Source organism: Benincasa hispida, chromosome 2 (assembly GCF_027475165.1).
Source record: "Benincasa hispida cultivar pf3 chromosome 2, pf3_genome.v1.1, whole genome shotgun sequence".
Taxonomy (NCBI): Eukaryota; Viridiplantae; Streptophyta; class Magnoliopsida; order Cucurbitales; family Cucurbitaceae; genus Benincasa; species Benincasa hispida.
Genome location: NC_143479.1, coordinates 3321536 through 3340897, shown reverse-complemented (window position 1 = coordinate 3340897; position 19362 = coordinate 3321536). Strand labels below are relative to the sequence as shown.

The 19362-nt window shown below is 29.1% G+C and overlaps 1 protein-coding gene across 2 annotated transcripts; it reads right to left on the bottom strand.

Moving 5' to 3' along the window:
* Window positions 1-12771: 12771 nt before the first annotated feature.
* Window positions 12772-16568, bottom strand: LOC120074311 (uncharacterized). Of its 2 annotated transcripts, none has more exons than XM_039027399.2 (5): window positions 16438-16568; window positions 14785-14968; window positions 13810-14670; window positions 13436-13603; window positions 12772-13328 (listed from the first exon to the last, which is right to left on the bottom strand). In XM_039027399.2, the coding sequence occupies exons 3-5, from the start codon at window positions 14662-14664 to the stop codon at window positions 13065-13067; spliced, it is 1287 nt and encodes a 428-aa protein (XP_038883327.1). In that variant the 5' UTR covers window positions 14665-14670; window positions 14785-14968; window positions 16438-16568; the 3' UTR covers window positions 12772-13064. The 2 variants fall into 2 exon arrangements, with proteins under 2 accessions (XP_038883327.1, XP_090167301.1); XM_090311175.1 differs by having other exon boundaries at window positions 12773-13328; window positions 14789-14968.
* Window positions 16569-19362: the final 2794 nt, after the last annotated feature.

Here is a 19362-nt window from a genome sequence, read left to right as displayed (position 1 = left end):
CCGTTATCTCTTAGGAACAATCGATATGGGTTTGTTTTATTCAAATAAATCAAATTTTGATCAGTTGGTTATGCAGATTCTGGATATTTATCTGATCCACACAAAGCTAGATCTTAAACAGGTTATCTGTTCACATGTGGAGAAACTACTATATCATGGTGATCGGTGAAACAGACTATATCATGGTGATCAGTGAAATAGACTATAACGACCACTTCCTCCATGCTGAAATTCTTGTAATTCACGAGACTAGTCGAAAATGTTTATGGCTAAGGTCAATGACTCAGCACATTCGTGAAACGTGTGACTTGTCTTCTAATAAAAATCTTCCAACAATATTATACGAAGACAACAGAGCTTGCATAGTCCAAATCAAAGGAGGATATATTAAAGAGATATAACAAAGAATATTTCACCGAAGCTTTTCTAAAGAGATATAACAAAGCATATTTCACCGAAGCTTTTCTACACTCATGATCTTGAAGAAAATGGCAACATCACTATACAACAAATTTGTTCGAAGAATAACCTAGTAGACTTATTTACAATGACATTAGTAACCGCAACTTTTGAAAAATTGGTGTACAACATTGGAATGCGGCAACTCGGAGATCTTAAATGATGTTTTCATGAGGGGGAGTAAATATATTGTATTCTTTTAGGAGTATGTATTATATGAAATATGTACTCTTTTTCCTTCACTATGGTTTTTTCCCATTGGGTTTTTCCTAGTAAGGTTTTAACGAGGCATATTTTATATATATATATATATGCGCATTTAAGGGGGAGTATTATGAATATTATAATAATAAATAGATGTTCATTGCTTAATATCCCAAAAGCCATGTGTCACCCTTCATGTTGTCCATGTGCCTTGTAATTATTCATGTTTGGTGTCCATATAAGTCTACATCTTACTTGCCACTTTGCCTATAAATAGTGGCATTTGGTGGATCTTAAAAATACACATAAATTGGTGAGAATTCCACTAAATTTTCCATTATTAAATTTTATGTTTTTAGTTATTTTATGATTTTTTATTTTAAATTATATTTTATTATTATTATATTATATTTTCTCCATATTCATGTTCCCATTGTGCTACTCAATTTCACAACATGCCTCATGTTTTCCCGTTCACTTTTCTTTGTGTTTCTTATTCTCTTTCCTTTCCTTTAGGGAGGGTGAGGGATGGAGACAAATGACAAAAGAGATAAATAAAGAGAATAAATAAGTCGACCAGGTTATCTTTCGAAGAAAATGTTGTCCATAATGTTTTACACCAACTTTTCAAATGTTGTTGTAGGTAATGCCTTTATAAATAAGTCGACCAGGTTATCTTTCGAACAAATTTGTTGTACAGTGATGTCACCATTTTCTTCAAGATCATAAGTGTAGAAAAGTTTCAGTGAAATATGCTTTATTCTATCTTCTTTAATACATCCTCTTTTGATTTGGGCTATACATGCTGTGTTGTCTTTGTATAATATTGTTCGAAGAATTTTACTAGGTGAAAAACCACATGTTCCACGAATGTACTAAGACATTGATTTTAACCATACACATTCTCGACTTGTCTCGTGAATTGTAAGAATTTTAGCATGATTTGAGGAAGTAGCCATTATGGTCTATTTCACGGATCGCCGTGATATAGCAATTCTTCCACATGTGAATAGATAACCTGTTTGAGATCTAACTTTGTGTGAATCAAATAAATATCCAGAATCTGCATAACCAACTAGATTAAATTTTGATTTATTTGAATAAAACTAACTCATATCAATCGTTTCTCAGAGATAACGAAGTATATGCTTAACTCCATTCCAACGCCTGTTCATAGGAAAAGACACTACAAGAAAAGTTAGTTTTAGTGACATACAAGAAGTGTTGCTGAAAACCCAAAACCACCATTAAAGGTATTAGCAACATGTAAAAGCGTATCACTGTAAATGTCGTTGTTGCCACGTAGCTAAAAGTTTTAGTGGCACGTTTAGCGTGTTGCTAAAAATAACCTTTTACTCACGTTACTAAATATTAAATTTTAGCAACACGTTATTTTTTGCTATTTGTCTTATACAGTGACGCTGACATTTTGTCATGAAAATTATGTTTTAGCAACACATAAGATTGTTGTTAAATGTGGATTAATGGACATTGCAAGTATCTTTTGCAACATATTTAAGCATCAGTAAAATTAATAATTTGTACCACTATAAATTTTTTTAAGCTTTATTTTTTTAAAATGCAATTTACTGACGTTATAGAAAACGTCGGTAATTTTTTTATTAATTAAAAAAATAATACACAATTTAATATATAAACATGTTATAAAATTTAAAATATAGTAATCTTTTGAGCAAATCAAGAATCAACTAATCAATTTATATTTAAACCAAAAGTTATAATTGAAGATACATATTCTCAATATCATAGATTATCATTGAAACAAAATGTAATAATATTAACTTGGCTACAAGTTACATCAACCAACTTCGATAATATGAACAAATTTAGTATCAACACTAGCTATCACAAAAAGAACACTAGCTACCACAAGTTTTCATTGCAAAAATTTCAACTAAAGGTCTTTGAAGCATTGCAATGTCATTTTGAAACAAAAGTATAAAATACCAACACCAATTCGATCCATTCTCATATCTAAACTGAACTTAAACATCTTGTACAGGAGACCATCAAAACATCAAAGCTGACAAACAAAGAAGTTAAATATGTAAGCACGTGAGGGTAAAAAATTTATGGATGATCTCTAAATGCCATACTAAAAGGAACCAAAGAAAGTAATTATCCTAGATACGATTTAGGCCGGGGAAGAGAGTCAAAAGCACAACCATATTCTAAATATCAATAACAAAAACCATGCAAAATATAGAAAATTCATGCTAAACATTGCCAATTCAAGAAAACTCATTAACATGGAATATAGCACAAATAAGAAAACTCATGCTAGATGGATGACTTCTTAGTGTCATACTAAGAGGGACCAAACAAAGTAACTATCTTAAATATGATTTTTTTTGTTTTTTTGGCAGGGGCGAGTCAAAAGCACAACATAGACAACTCATGCTAAACATTGCCAATTCAAGAAAACTCATTAACATAGAACATAAACAAACAAGAAAATTCATGCTAGATGGATGACTTCTTAGTGTCATACTAAAAAGGACCAAATAAAGTAACTATTCTAAATATGATTAGGGGGTCAAAAGCTCAACATAGAAAACTCATGCTAAACATTGCCAATTCAAGAAAGCTCATTAACATAGAACATAACACGAACAAGAAAACTCATGCTAGATGGATGACTTCTTAGTGCCATACTAAAAGGGACCAAACAAAGTAACTATCCTAAATAAAATTTTTCTTTCTTTCTTTTCTTTTTTTTTTTTTTTTTTTTTTTTTTTTTGAGGGGAAGGGGTGGTCAAAAGCACAACATAGAAAAATCATGCTAAACATTGTCAATTCAAGAAAGCTTGTTAACATAAAACATAATACAAACAAGAAAACTCATGCTAGATGGATGGCTTCTTAGTGTCATACTAAAAGAGACCAAACAAAGTAACTATCCTAAATATGATTAGGGGGGAGTCAAAAGCACAACATAGAAAACTCATGCTAAACATTGCCAATTCAAGAAAACTCGTTAACATAGAACATATATCGAAACAGTATTAAAGTTAAACTACTAGGTGTTCCAATAGCACGTTAAATTACTAATAACATTCAATTTCAAATTGATAAGTTGGGATATATAGTAATTTTTCTAGTTGAAGCTAAAACCACTTGCTATAAATTATTAAAACCACCTTATACTATATTCAAAGTGAGGAGAAGGGACCTAAATAGAGTTGTTGCACTACTAGTAAAAAAACTACTTTACCAAATTTTCTATTTTCCATGAAACTAATATAAGGAAAGATTAAAAACTATCCCTTAATTCTTAAACCTAACTTCAATTTTAGAGATTTTGTACAAAGGTTCTCAATTCTTCATCATCTTATCTTCAATATACAAGAAGCATTTCTCAACAAATAAAGAAACTAATAGGCATTAATATAAATAACCAAACCCATATGTTCTTAAAATTAGAAATTAAAACTTGTTGGGTTCCTAAATTAAGTTCTTGATAGAAAATTGTTTGGCTAAATATATTAACAAAATACATACTAATTGATGGAAATTATACACAAATATAACTTGAAAATGAGTGGGTTCTCTGAAAATAATTTGTTTGTAGTTTGTCGAAAGGCAGAAACATATCTAAAAGATACTTCTAGTGTACTAATTGATGGAAATTTCACATGAAAAGTACATGAAAAATGAGTGGTTCTCTAAAAACATGTACCTTGTGGTCAAACGAAGATGGGAATCATCATAGAGGTGTGTGAGTTTGGAAATCAAGGTTAAATGTATATTAATTGATAGAAATTTCACACAAAAATCACTTGAAAATGAGCGGGTTCTCTTGGAAAGAAATACCTTGTGGGTTTATTTCAACTCGTTTTCCAGTCGTGATGCATGAGTTTTGAAATGAGTGAGTTCGACAACATGTTCTTTCATTGAAGGTCCGTTCACAGTAGAGAGGTTGTTCGCCAGCAGTCCATTCGTAGCAGGGTGTTCTTTTTGCAGCAAGGAGTTCCATTTTCACATAGCAGGTTATTCGTCCTATGGGTTCACAACAGGTTCATTGTGGCAGTGAGCAATAACATCCATTGTTGGCGGTGAGCAGAAACCTCTGTTCGTCCCGACGGTGATGCGTGAGTTATGAGGGAAGGAAGGAATATAGGGGAGAAGGGAAGGGAATAAATGTCGAAAAATTTGGGGGAAATAAGGGAGGAAAATATGCCGTGACTACATCTATAAGATGCATATCTAGACTTTCATATACAGTCGGGCCAATTAAATATCTTAATGTAATTGCATCTACTACTGGAGAATATGTCTCCTCATAATCAATACCAAGTATTTGTGAAAAACATTGTGCAACTAGTTTTGCTTTATATCTTGTGAACTCATTATTTTCATTTCTTTTTCTCACAAATACCCATTTGTATCTCACAGGTTTGACACATTCTAGTGTTTAAACTACTTATCCAAAAACCTGATATTTTTCAAGTGAGTTTGATTCTGCCTCGATTGCTTCCTTCTACTAAAGCCAATCTTTTCTATGTCGACATTCTTCAACAGTTTGTTCATAATTCTCATTTTCAGATATAATATCAAGAACAACATTATACGCAAAAATGTTGTCAATAAGTACATTAGTATAATTCTATCTTTTTCCTGTCATGACATAGTTTATTGAAATCTCACTATTATCTTTGAAATCTCACTATTATCTTTAGGTATTTCACCTTCCTTACTAGTCATGTCAAGGATTTCTTCATACATATTTACATCCTCAACCAACTATTTTTTACTATTAATTATTTTTTATTTTCAAAAATTTTTATCTTTGGAACCTATTGGTCTACCACGCTTCTGCCATGTTCTAGATTCATTAGTGACAACTTGCTATGTTGGGATATCAATTTTTTATGGGACATTTGCAGGTGGTACATGTGACTTAGTTGCTTTTTTTTTGCATTTATAAATGCATCTGGTAATTGATTTGCTATATTTTGTAAATGAATTGCTTTCTGAACTTTAAATTCACATTGATTTGTACGAGGATCTAACCGAGACAATAATGACGAATTCCATGTAATATCTTTTTCCAACTTCTTAATTCCTCCCTCTAATGTTGGAAAATTTGTTTCATTAAAATGACAATCAGCAAATCAAGCAATAAATACATCACTTGTCAGGGGTTCAAGATATTTAATAATTGATGGGGAATCAATATCCAACATATATTCCTAACCTCCTTTGAGGACCTATCTTAGTGCGTTATGGTAGAGCAATTGGAACATATACTGTACATCCAAAAATTCTCAGATGAGAAATATTTGGCTCATAGCCATAAGCTAATTGAAATTACTTATGACAAGCTACTGACCTAATGCGTACAAGTGACGTTGCATGCAACATAGCATATCCCCATGTAAATGTAGGAAGCTTAGTCCTCATAAGTAATGGTCTTACAATTAATTGCAAACATTTTATAAATGAGTCTGCCAAACCATTTTGTGTATGAACATGAGCTACAAGATGTTCAACACTTATCCGAATTAACATGCAATAAGTATCGAAATCCTTGGATGTAAATTCACTAATATTATCAAGACGAATGACCTTAATTGTATAATCAGGGAGTTGTGCTCTTTACTTAATTATTTGAGCAAGTAATCTTGCAAATGCAAGATTTCGTCTTGTTAATAAGCACACGTGTGACCATCTACTAGATGCATCTATTAATACCATAAAATATCTAAATTATCCACTTGGTGGATTAATAGGTACACATATATCACCATGAATTCTTTCTAAAAATGCAGGTGATTCATTTCCCACTTTAACTGGTTATGGTCTAATTATTAATTCGCCTTGAAAGCAAGCATCACATGATAATTCATTAGATTGAAGAATCTTCGGGCTCTTCAATGGATGTTTATTTGAATTCTCAATAATTTTTTCCGTCATTATAGACTCTGGATGACCCAATCGGTCATGTCAAATAACAAATATATTTGGATTCACGAACTTCAGGTTCATTGTTGCATATGTTTCAATTACTCGTATATGAGCATAATATAATCTATAAGATAAAGCAGATAACTTTTCCAATATACGATTTTCATTTGAGATAGTAGAGATAGATATTCCACATTATTTTTACTATCAGTCTCAATATGATAACCATTAACGTATATCTTTAAAACTTATAAGATTTCTCTATGATTGACTAAAGAACAGTACATTGTCAATTGCAAATTTTGTTCCTCACAAAATAATATTTTCTTTTCCAAACTCTTCAATTAAATTTGCAGAACCTAATATTGTATTGAATTTTACTTCTAGCATTGTCAATTTGAAAAAATATTTTTTATTTGTAAGTATTGTGTGCATAGTTGCACTGTTTGCCAGACATATATCTTCTTTACTCACTTCTAAATCACCCAACATATGAAAATGATCCATATTTTTTCATTAAAAGAAAATAAATGTAATAAGAAAAAGAACACTTGGAATACACAAAAGTTAACATTTACTAAAAAAAACATGAAGATAGATAAAAGAAAATAACATTAAGTCTATATATTCTCAAAGTCAAAAGAAACACTTGATGTTCCATCAAATGTGTCAATCTTCTCTTCAAGAGATCCAAAGAAGTCCGTCACATCCAAATTTGTCATATCGAATAGGTTAAATATTCATTATCCTAGTATGCAAAATTTGCTTCCAAATTTTTCTCATTTTCCTTTAGGGAGACTTGATAGAGATCACCTAAGTGTTTTGGTGTACGACAGGTATGTGACCAATGTCCAGTCATTCGAGATCGAAAGCATTTATTTTTCAAGACTTTTTATCTCTTATCTAGTGGAGATTTTCCTTTGTGATCATCATTTTGTGTGATTCTTTTGAAATTTGAATGATTAGAACGACCATCACAAAAATAATAATTATTTTTTTCCTCTTCCACGGACACGACCTCAACCATGACCACGACCTCGACCATGATTATTAACATTCACAATATTCGCTTTAGGAAATGGTATTGTTCCAGGTTATCGAGATTCATGGTTCTTTCATCAATAACGCGTTATTTTGTCTGGTCACAAGAAGACATGAAATTAATTTAGAATATTGTTTAAAATATTTCTCTTGATATTACTGCTACAGGAGCATATTCGAGATTGAAATGTAGAAAATATCTTTTCTAACATATCAATATTAGTAATTTTCTCTCTGCATAACAACAATTTTGAACTAATTTGAAATAATGCAAAATTTTAATCACTTACTAATTTAAAATCTTATAGTCTCAAATGCATCCACTTATAATGAGCTTTAGGAAGAATAACTATTTTTTGATAATCATACCTTTCTTTCAAATTTTTTCACAAGATATGAGGATTTTTTATTGTAAGATACTCTGTTTTCAATTCCTCGTGGAGATGATGACGAAAGAAAATCATAGCTTTTGCTTTGTTTTGACTGGATGTCGTATTTTCTTCTTTAATTGTTTCACCAAGATTCATAGCATCCAGATGGATTTCGGCATTGAGCACTCATGACAAATAATTATTGTCATTATTGTCAAGAGTTGCGAATTCTATTTTCGTAAGGTTTGTCATGACAATACTATCACAAAACATTGTATTTACATTAAAAATTTAATATGTACTAAATATGAAAAATAACATTTAATTTGTTAATTATAATAAAGAGGAAAAAACCATCCTACCTTTAGGACCTACCTTCATCTAGGGAAGTGATAGGAGTTCGTGTTGATAACATGTTGTGAAATTGAGGACCACAATGAAACACAATGGAAACACAAATATGGAGAAAATATAATAAAATAATAAAATAAAATAACTAAAATTATGAAAATAGGATAATATGAAAGTTCAAAGTGGGATTTTGCAGTGGATTTTCTCACTAATGTGTGAGTTTTTTCAAGATCCACCAAATGTCACTATTTATAGACAAACTGGCAAGTAGGATGTGGTCTTACATCGACACAATGACTATAAGGCATATAGATAATATGAAGATTGACACATGATTTTTTGAATACTAAGTAATGGACATCTATATTATAATATTGATAACAGGATCTTTATTTATCCCAAAATATTAGAGTAGTATTGGTAGCCTGTGTTAGGGTAAGAATATATTAACATGATGATGGTGTTGCCAATTGTCAACTTTTTGATATGATGATGAACATCTTGTCTGCAACATTCTGCAAAGTTTGCCATTTCTGCAAAGTTTATATATTTAGACTACATACTTAATTTCAGTATTCTTTTTTGACATGCCTGGAGCTGCTCCTTTGTTATCTATATATTTTTGAATTTCAAAGGCAACACATATTTCTCAAAAAAGTGAATAAAAGAATCCTTTCAAAAATAGGTAGAAAATTGTAGAGTTTGTGTTTTCTTTCTTTCCTTTTTTTTTTTTTTTTTAAGTACATTTCAGTGGATTTGAACCATAGACATCTAATGTCAAGTGAGCTAAGCTCAGTTTGGCAACAGAGAGTATTTTAAAGTAGTAATTTTAGTAACAAATTCATGCATACATAATTAATTTGAGAAGCATTTAAGAGCTTACTAGATAGTTGTTGCTAATACATCTCAAATAATCATTGTCTTGATCTAACTTTATAGAATGTTAGCAAAACTTATTAGATAAGTTTCTAGTATGACGAGATTATGAAAAATTTATGGTACTCCCGAACTTTTTCTACATTTCACATCAAAATATTTTTAAAGATTGAGTGCTACCTATATTAATATTGTTGATGTGGCCTACAAATATTTATCAAGACAAATCAATAGTTAAACAAAAAGAGTATTATATCCCAAATAAATAGATAAAGAGAGTATGGTAGTACTAGAAAAATTTCTCAAACTTACCTACTGAATAGTCTTGAAATTTTTTTAACTACGATAGTATCCCTACCTCTACTCTCCTTTATAATTAGATATCATTTGTTCTATACATCTACGCAATTCTTAAATTTTACTTTTATGGGAATTAATATATAGTCGTAGTATGTAAAATTTTTTATAGATGTATATTAGTGTCTATTATTATCTATTATTAATAGATAATGATATTTTACTATATTTGAAAATAAATTAACTTATTTTTTTATATTTGAAAACGACCCAAAAAAAAAATCCACCAAACCTAAATACTACTTCTTTAGTTCTACCAATAATTTTTTTTTATTTTTTTATTTTTTTTTTTATAATTTGGTTATTCACTTTCTACTAATATTTTTGAAAGTCAAGCCAAATTTCAAGAACTAAAAAAAAAAAAATCTAAAAAATCAAGTGTCTCTTGAAAAAAATTGTGAGAATCATACTATGAAATTTAAGAGAAAACCAACATAAATTCAAAAACTGAAAACCAAATATTAAGGTGTTGTTTGTTATTCATTTTAGTCCTATTTGGTATTTGATTTTTAGTTTTTAGTTTTTGAAAATTCAAACTATAAACACTCATTTGAGTCCTATTTGATGTGATCTACTTTTTACCAATGTTTTCAAAAATCAAACCAAGATTAGAAAACTAAAAAAAAAAATTGTTTTAAAAAACTATATTTTTTTGGAATTTCGCTAATCCAAAATTTTTACTTAAGAAATATGTAAAACGTTGTAAGAAATTGAGATGAAATATGCTTAATTTTTCAAAAACAAAAAACCAAGGTCTCGTTTGGTAATCATTTAGTAACTACTTCCACTTCCAAATTTTGGTTTAATCTTGTTTTTATTTTTAAAATTTGGTAAAAAAAAAATCACCCATTTCATCTATTGCCCTTAAGAAAGATGCAATTCCACTTCCGAATTTTTAGTTATCTACTTTTTACCGATGGTTTAAAACATCAAACCAAAATTTGAAAACTAAAAAATAGCTTTTAAAATATTGCTTTTATTTTTGAAATTTGGTAAATAAATCAACCATTGCACTTAAGAAAGATGCAATTCATTGTAAGAAATGAGAAGGAAAAAATGCTTACTTAAAAAAAAACGAAAAGTTCATCAAACAAGGCTTAAATTGTTATCAAATGAGCCTTGATTTTTAGTTCTTAGGTTTTGAAAATTAAGGCTATAAATACCTTTTTAGTCAACACTAAATTTATTATTTTATAATCTATTTAGGAAATAAATCAAGTTTTGAAAACTAAAAAAAATAGTTTTAATTATTTTTTTTCCAGTAATCATAAGAGTTCAACTCTTTAATCTGTAATAATTGCATTTTACTGTGTTCGTAGATTATCCTCTTCTATTTTCTCGATTTTCTTTTTCTGCTTTTATTTGATAATAATTGCATTCTACTGTGTTTGTAATTTGTAAATACTCTCCAGGTTTTAAAATATGTAATTATCAAATACTCATTAGGTCGGACCACAGAGGTTAATTAATACATGATGATGAAAAATATGAAAAAATAATAGTATATGTAATTGTAAATAATTCATCATGACAAAATAATTTCGTAAACATTTTCTTTCTATAATATATATTTGTTGATATTTCTTTTTAAACATAAGAGAAATATAGAGATTTTATCCATGGACAACGTATCATCCATATTTTTACATTTTTTTGAATTCAACATTGATATTAAGAATAAATCAACATTTCTATCATATCGTAAAAAATTGATGAAACATAAAAAAAATAAAACAATAAAATGTTATACTAAAAAAACAACTAAACGTAATTAAATGTATATATAATATAAATGATAAGCATTAATTTTTAAAAAATATATATCCGCATCGACAATTTAGATATTTTCATAGAAATTGAGATGTCTACATTTTTGTTTATATCAGTGTTTTAAACCTTTGGATATGAGACCACTATTTCTTTTAATAATAATTAAAAAAAAAAAAAAAAAAAAAAAAACCCGATCCTTTAAAATCACTAAATGAACTATACTAAACAACTATTTCTTTTAATAATAATAATAAAAAAAACCGATACTTTAAAATCACTAAAGAAACTATACTAAACACACTTTAAACTATTGTTTTTTCCCAAAAAGTGTTATAGGAAAATGAATTTTATTTAAAAAGTACTTTTTTCGACAACTTTTAAAATCACTCGTTAATCTATTCTAATTACTAACCACATATTTGGACGATTTTCAGTTAAATACTTTTATATATTGGTAAGAAACACATATATTGTTGTTCCTAATTCAAACAATTTATGTGTGATGTGGTGTTTGGAAAAAAATTCGTAGATTCTCCATTAATGTTTGTGGCAATTTTTTTTTTTTTTTTAAACTTATGATCCAAAAATTTCTAGGTAATAGTGCAGCGTTAAATGAGAAATTTCAACTAATTATAAGTTATCATGTCATTACATTGAAAACTTAAGATTATTGTAGAAATCATAAATTAGATTGGATTGAGTAATTAAAGTTGTTTGCACCCAACCCAATTAAAAGCCCATGATGAAAATTCGGGTCAAATTAAAGACGCTTAAGCCCAATATTTATGCCCAAAAGTAATTGGGCCTAAGCTCATATAAGGCACATGGAAATCCTCTATAAATAGAGGTCTTACCCTTCATTTGAGGAAGATTGGAAGAACTAAAGGTTGAAATTAGATTGAAATTCCAAAGCTCTGAGGCTGAATCTTTTATCCGGCCACTCTCACCCATATAAATCAAAATATCGCTCTCATAGGTAAGAGTTCGCAACTCACAAGATCAAAGTCAAGTTACCTATGGTCATGCTAGTAAAATGTAAGTCTCTTCAAGTAACGGTATTATAAGAAGAGACTAATAATTTCGTGGTTCGGTCTTATACAAACTCTTTGTATAGAATACCTCACTCACATGTCTACACATTATCATGATCATATCATTTGTAATACTTTACAATAATTATAATAATTACAAAGAGAGTAGTATCTGTAGTCTCACTTAGATAAAATATCCAACCTTATCCATATACTATATACCATTTAGGTCATTACTTAAACATGATATACTTGTATGTCAACCACATATATGATGTTACTTGAAATAATCTTGAATCTTATTTTATTGGGTTTGGATTAATGCGGATTAAATGTCAAATAAAATAACACTTTATTTTATCAAATAATTCGTGTACAAAAAATTTACAAACTACGAAACCCATGAGATTTAGGACATGGACTCCAACAAAACACGCATGACTACCAAAAGGCCAAGGTTGAATTTTGCTAAATAAAAGAAACAATATTATATAAAATAGAAATGGAACATAGAGAAACTATACTTTTTGTAGTTTCTCATATTTGGTCACATATTTGGAAACGTTTCTCAAATTCTAGAAACAAGAAACCAGAAACAATTTTCAAATACGTCAATTTCTTACAAAATGAGAAACGGAAATAGGAAATAAGAAATAGAAACTTTATCAAAAGGGTTCTACATGACGAGGGTGTTATCATTGTCAACTTCTTTTGAAAGTGATGATGATTTGAATATTTTGTCAGCAACTATAATGTGAAAGATACCCATAACTCCTGTGTGGTTCTGTGTGGAACTATAATTTGATGTAAAAGTTACCATTTCTCCATTATTGATTTTGATTGAGCCTGGTTCTGGATAACAAGTTGTCATTCCAACCACATACCCACCTTCATTTCCTTTCCCATGAATTGGTGATGAAGAGCATAAAACCCTTCCATCCTGATAATAATACAAATTTACCAAACTAATTATTTAATTATATTTTGTTTCCAAGCTATAAATTAATGTCAAAGCCAATATAATATAATAATTAGTTAATTAATTACCTCTCCATAAAATGTTGCACCAATTGCACCAATATGTTGGTGAGCCACTCCATAGATGAGATACCCACTGGATGGAAACATTACCTTTGACTTTTTCACATCATTACACTTACCATCATCAACCTTATTTGTGAGGGAGCAAGACTCTACATCTACATCATATTCAATCTATACACACAAGAAAACAAAATAACTGGTTAAATATATGAATAAGGTTTGTGAAATTAAAATAGAGGAACTATATTGATATTGGATACAAGCTTAAGTAACGTAATTAAACACTTTAATTTCAAAGTTTAGAGATGTATTCAACCCATAATCGAAAAGTTTAAGAACTAAATAAACAACTAAAATTTGTAATTAATATATTTTACCAGACAATTATGCTGTCGAGAAGCTCCTGTTGAGTCTGGCAATGGGTTCCAATTATCAGTTACATCGAATAAATAAACTTTGACAGGAATCACGAAATCATTCCAATCCACCCACTTCACTCTATATCTTACAAACAAATTCCTTTCTTGATAATCTCTTCCATCGCTTAGATTCACTCTACACACTGTTTTATCATAACAACATTCCAAACCTCCTTTATACTCTGCTCTCAATGGCCTTCCAAATCGATCTTCTGTGATATTATACAAATGGCAATGACACTCAATACATCCCAGCTTGTTCTCTGCTCCTCTGATATCAATTGCATGAACATTGAGACTCCACCTCTCTTCATAGTCTGTGGGAATTTCTGATGGGTTGCCAACTTCAATTCCATATGGGTATGGAAGAAATGTGGATATTGTTCGTGATTCAGATCCCATGGCGTAGTAGGTCGATAAAACATTTCGTTGGCAGACTCCATTGTTGCTGGCAATGATGAAGTTTGGTTCTTGAAGTTGGTCATAGGCAGTATTTATTGTTGGGTTTGTTGCATTTTTGTGTTGATAATATCTCACAAGTGCCCAGTGATGAAGGTAAGTTTCTGGAAGTGGGATTTGATTGCCTGATTCATCTACAACTTCAACTTCAAAGCTTTTTATGGCAATATGGGATTTTGGGAAGGTGATATTGTAGTAGAATTTCTCAATTACTAAACCAGGTGTCATGGTGAATGATGGAGATGAAAAAGTTTGAGTTTTTATCATCATATTCATGGGATTGTTACTGTTTGTTCCAACAGCTTCCAAGCATGAAATCATTGTTGCCATTATCATTGCGAAAGGGAGCAACATTTTACTCTGCAAACAGTGAGAATGTGATCTAAAAATGTATCTATGCAAGTTGAGGAGAAATTATTCGAGGAAGTTGGTGAGTAGTAGTAGTAATAATTATGAAAATTAAACGATGCTTACATACTTGAGAAGTTTAAACAAGGTTGAATGTGTTGAACCAGAGCCCTGAAGCTGTCTTGCTGATGGTGTAAGTGTGAGTTTTGTTTGTGTACTCTTTAACTATAAATAGATTTTAAATGGAATTTTCACCTTTTATTTCACCTTTTACTTCCCACGTGAATCTCGTGTTGTATTATCCACATCCCTACAAGAAATGTTAATTATTATTGAAATTAGTCATTACAATGTGCAAGATTTTTTAAGTATAGAATAACAGTTTTAAATAATTACAAATATGGTAAAATATATAGAATTGTTTGTATGAGATTATTAGTGTTTTTATCCGGATATGTAGGATAATGATATTTGGAAGTTATGTTTCTATTTGATTTATCAATTTTGTATATAGAAACTTGAATTAATAACTACTTAACTAAATGTTATTAATTAATTGTTTAATCACTTAAAATATAAATAAAAGAATATTTCTAATTTAAACATTAATTAAATCATTTAATTTAATTAATTTATATTAAATAGTTAAGATAACCTAAAATATTAATTTCAAATATAAGAGTTGAAAATGATTAAGTCTAAATAATATATTTATATTTATTAATTAATTAAAATTAATAGTAATGATTAATCGATATTAATTTATTAATTAATAATATTATGTTTTTATTGTTCTACTCCCGATTATAAGAATCCAACTTATATGACGGGCATTAGAAAACTTGTTTCAAATATATTTTTAAATTCTCTCGATAATGATATCCTAAACTTTAACAAGTAAAATTATGTTAAACAAATAAAAATATTTAAATATTTATTTGAAATCCCATGACAAGATGGGTGAAACAAACAACCCTATGTTTTGGCTCATGGTGGGGTTGATTTTTTTCCCCCTTTTTAAGTTTAGATCAAGGAGAAGAAAAGGGCTGTATATCAAAGTTGGGAAGAAAATAATGATGATGATGATAATAATAGAGGGAGTTGTTTGTGCTCTTGTCTTTTCTTGTGGTTTGTTATGGGGTCGTTGTGTTGATTTTATCTCGTCTTAAAAAAATATATCTAGCTAAAGGGAGAGTTTTTTTTTAAAAAAATAATGATGTTAGCTAAATATATTTGTTTAAGATTTTTGACATTATTTTCTTGAGCTTTCTGAAGTTGTCTCTGCTCTTATCTTTGATGAATCTCGTCTTAGATGTTGCTCTTTCAGTTACCAAATCTGTAAAATATTTCTTTTCTTATTTATCGTATTCTACTGAATATTTTATTTAGAGTATTTTCCTTTTTGGTGTGCTAACGACTTTGTGTGGGAATATTTTCCATCATTCCGCTATGCTTTTAAGCTTAAGAAGTTCTCATGCTTTTGGAAAAATATTTTGTTTAGTTTTCAAAACTAAGCCTGATATTCTGAAAACACATTAGTATAAAGTTGATAACAAAACATAAAAACTTATGAACGGTTGAAATAATATCTATAAATTTAATATTAAAAATTCAAATTAGTTATCAAACAGAATCTAACTAACTTACCAAACCCTTTTTTAAAGTCCCGAAACCTAAGTTAGACACAAAAACGAAACTTCGAAACCAAACAAATCATCATCATACATACATAAAAATTCCCGGACTAGACTTGCAAATTAACATACATTTATACTTTACCAGGCAATCATGCAGTTGAGAAGATCCTGCTGTTGGTCTGCCAATGGCTTCCAAGTATCAGTAACATCAAAGAAATAAACTTTAAGGGGCCGTTTAAGAAAGGAGAAACTTACTCACATTTTGGTTGTGTGTGACAAATTATTAGTCTCCAATTATTCTCAATGTATCGATATTTTTATTGAGATTTCTCTATTTCGACAAATTATTAGAGTCTCACTCACATTGATAGATGTCTATCATTGTCTATTATTATAGACAATAATAAACAATGACATTTTGCTATATCTAAAAATATTTTCAACAATTTTATCATTTAAAATAATTACTCAATTACTAACCACATATTTGGATTTTGGAAGATTTTTGGTTAAGTAGTTGCATTCATTGGTAAGAAAGATATCTTTCCACTCTCTCTAATACAAACAAAGGGAGTAAGAAGAAAGTTAGGCAAATTGCAAAACTTATACTGAAATATGGTGGTAGTTGCAATTACATTTTCAAACTTTCAATTGATTGAGTAACTTATGACAAATTTTAAAATAGACCCCCAAATTTTTAATAGTTGTAGAAATTGAACCTTTAAATGGAGAAAAAGAAATTTAATCTTTAAATTTTTACAATTATTACAATTTCTAATAGAAAAATTTAGAGAATTAATTAACCTACATTTAATATTTCACAAATATCCTAAAATATAGTAATATTTCATCACTATATTTATCTACTTTTATCTACATTTTTAGCCTTTTGATATTTTTCACATCTTTTATTTTCATAATATTTTAAACTAAAAAGTATATCATTTCTGGATTTACTATTAATTATATAATGATTTTATTTTTGAAATATCATTAATTATATTATCACTCATCAATAAATTTCAAAATATTTAATCATTTTCTTTTCAATGTTGTTTTGAATTTCGACTTGTTTTTATATTTATTAATTTTTGTTAATACTTATTTAATGCAAGACATTTCAGTTTAATGTTCATTCAATTTTGGAGATTTCGTTTATTTTTTTCTATATTCCTGATTGAAAATCGATCATCTCTCCATTGAGATCTCAAGCATATGTCAACGTTCGCACAAGGTTTCGGAAGAAACTTATTTCATAGAATTTGAACTTTGTATTTATATTAATTTCAGTCTATTGAGTATAATGTCTAATATATAATCCTTTGATACTTTCAAAATAAACTTTAATCTTTAAACTAGTTGATCTACTTAGATGATTGACCTTTGGGATTGATGATCTTCTTGGAGCATCAATGTTCGCACGAGAATTCCAGAGAAACGTATTTTGTGGAGTTGAACTTATGTTGATTTGATGTGAATATGGTTCGATCTCTAATACTTGATTCTCTAATTCTTTCTCAGTTGAATGCGTAGAGGGCGTGTTGTTCTTGGAGTTGAACTCTTGTATCCGTCTCTCTAAAATTTCTCACCCATAAATGAAGAGAACTCCTTTATTTATAGAGCTCTCAGGTGGACTTTATGAGTTTGGGGTTAGTTGGTCCATGGACCTCGTCTTTTCGCCCATTTAATTGGATTTAACATTTGGGCCAAATTAAGTCTATTTTTAGGCTCAATTGGATCCTAACCCAAATTATAATATCAAATTGGAACAAATTAATTTTATCCAATTCAATGGCCACAATGAAAACAAGTGACATCATCGAAATCCACCAATTTATGTCTTCAATTTCAATTTGGGACACATGTTGATCCCAAATTTGATGATTTGTAATTTCGTTATCAATTTAGGAAATGACATAACAATTTGTGATTGATAAAAAATTTGTCCTTCAACAAATGCATATTTTTCGAGATTTATGCATATCTATGAGTGGGTGAATCTCGAAAAAGATAAAGTTTGAATCCAAAGGCAAATTATATATTCTTGACTTTGACTCCATTTGACGTGTAAACTTAATCAAACTATGAATTCGGTACATAAGCTTGACTTGAATTTTATATCCTTGACAATTTTTTTTTGTAATCATGTCAACTTATCAGAACATGAATTAAAGTCAAAGTTTTGAGTCCCTTTCTTGACATAAACTTCAATTTGAAATTTAGTAGAATTTGTGCTACTTAATTCAAAGTTGAATTTGGAGCGAAATTGAACTTATATCCAAGATAGTCGCACTGATTTTGTTGTAAAATTTGAAGATGAATTTGGAGTATACCCAAGCTTATAATTTGGAATATGGTCAAATTTTAACTTGAGATGTACTTTAAGGTTTTATCCTTAGTGTAATTTGATTTAAGAATAAGAACCTAATTTGAATTTGGGATAAAACTTAGAATATGTCCAAATCTTAATTTGAAATAAGGTTGAAATCATAGAACTTATTGTTTATTTTGACTTCATTTGATATATCAAATTTGAGGATGAAATTTGAATTTTTTCTCAATTTTGCTCTGGATAAAATTTTGGATTATGTCCTCGATTTAAAATTGAGACAAATTGGAAATATTATCCATAATTTTGGATAAACTCAAAACGGGATACTATGAATTTGGGATAAAATTTGAAATATCCCAAATTTTGATTTAAGATAATAATCTAATTTGAATATTGGAGAAATTTGGTATGAGATAAGAAAGAAATTTGGATAAAATTTTGGAAGTAACAAAAAACAACTCTATCCATAGCTTTTAAGTTAAATTCTCAAATCCAATTCAAATAGAAAGATTTGTTCCGAACGTAACGAAATTTGAATATAAACCAAATCAAAGATTTTTTTTAGATTGGATTAGATTTAGTAGTGAAGTGATGTGCATCCATGCTGTAAATTGGCCAAATCATGCTTTAGACTCCCTTTTGTTACTCGTCTACAAAAGGCAAAGATAACCCTTCATCTCTTTGATTTTCATAAGAACCCTCTTCATGTGGCTTTTCCATTCACTACAGCATTTA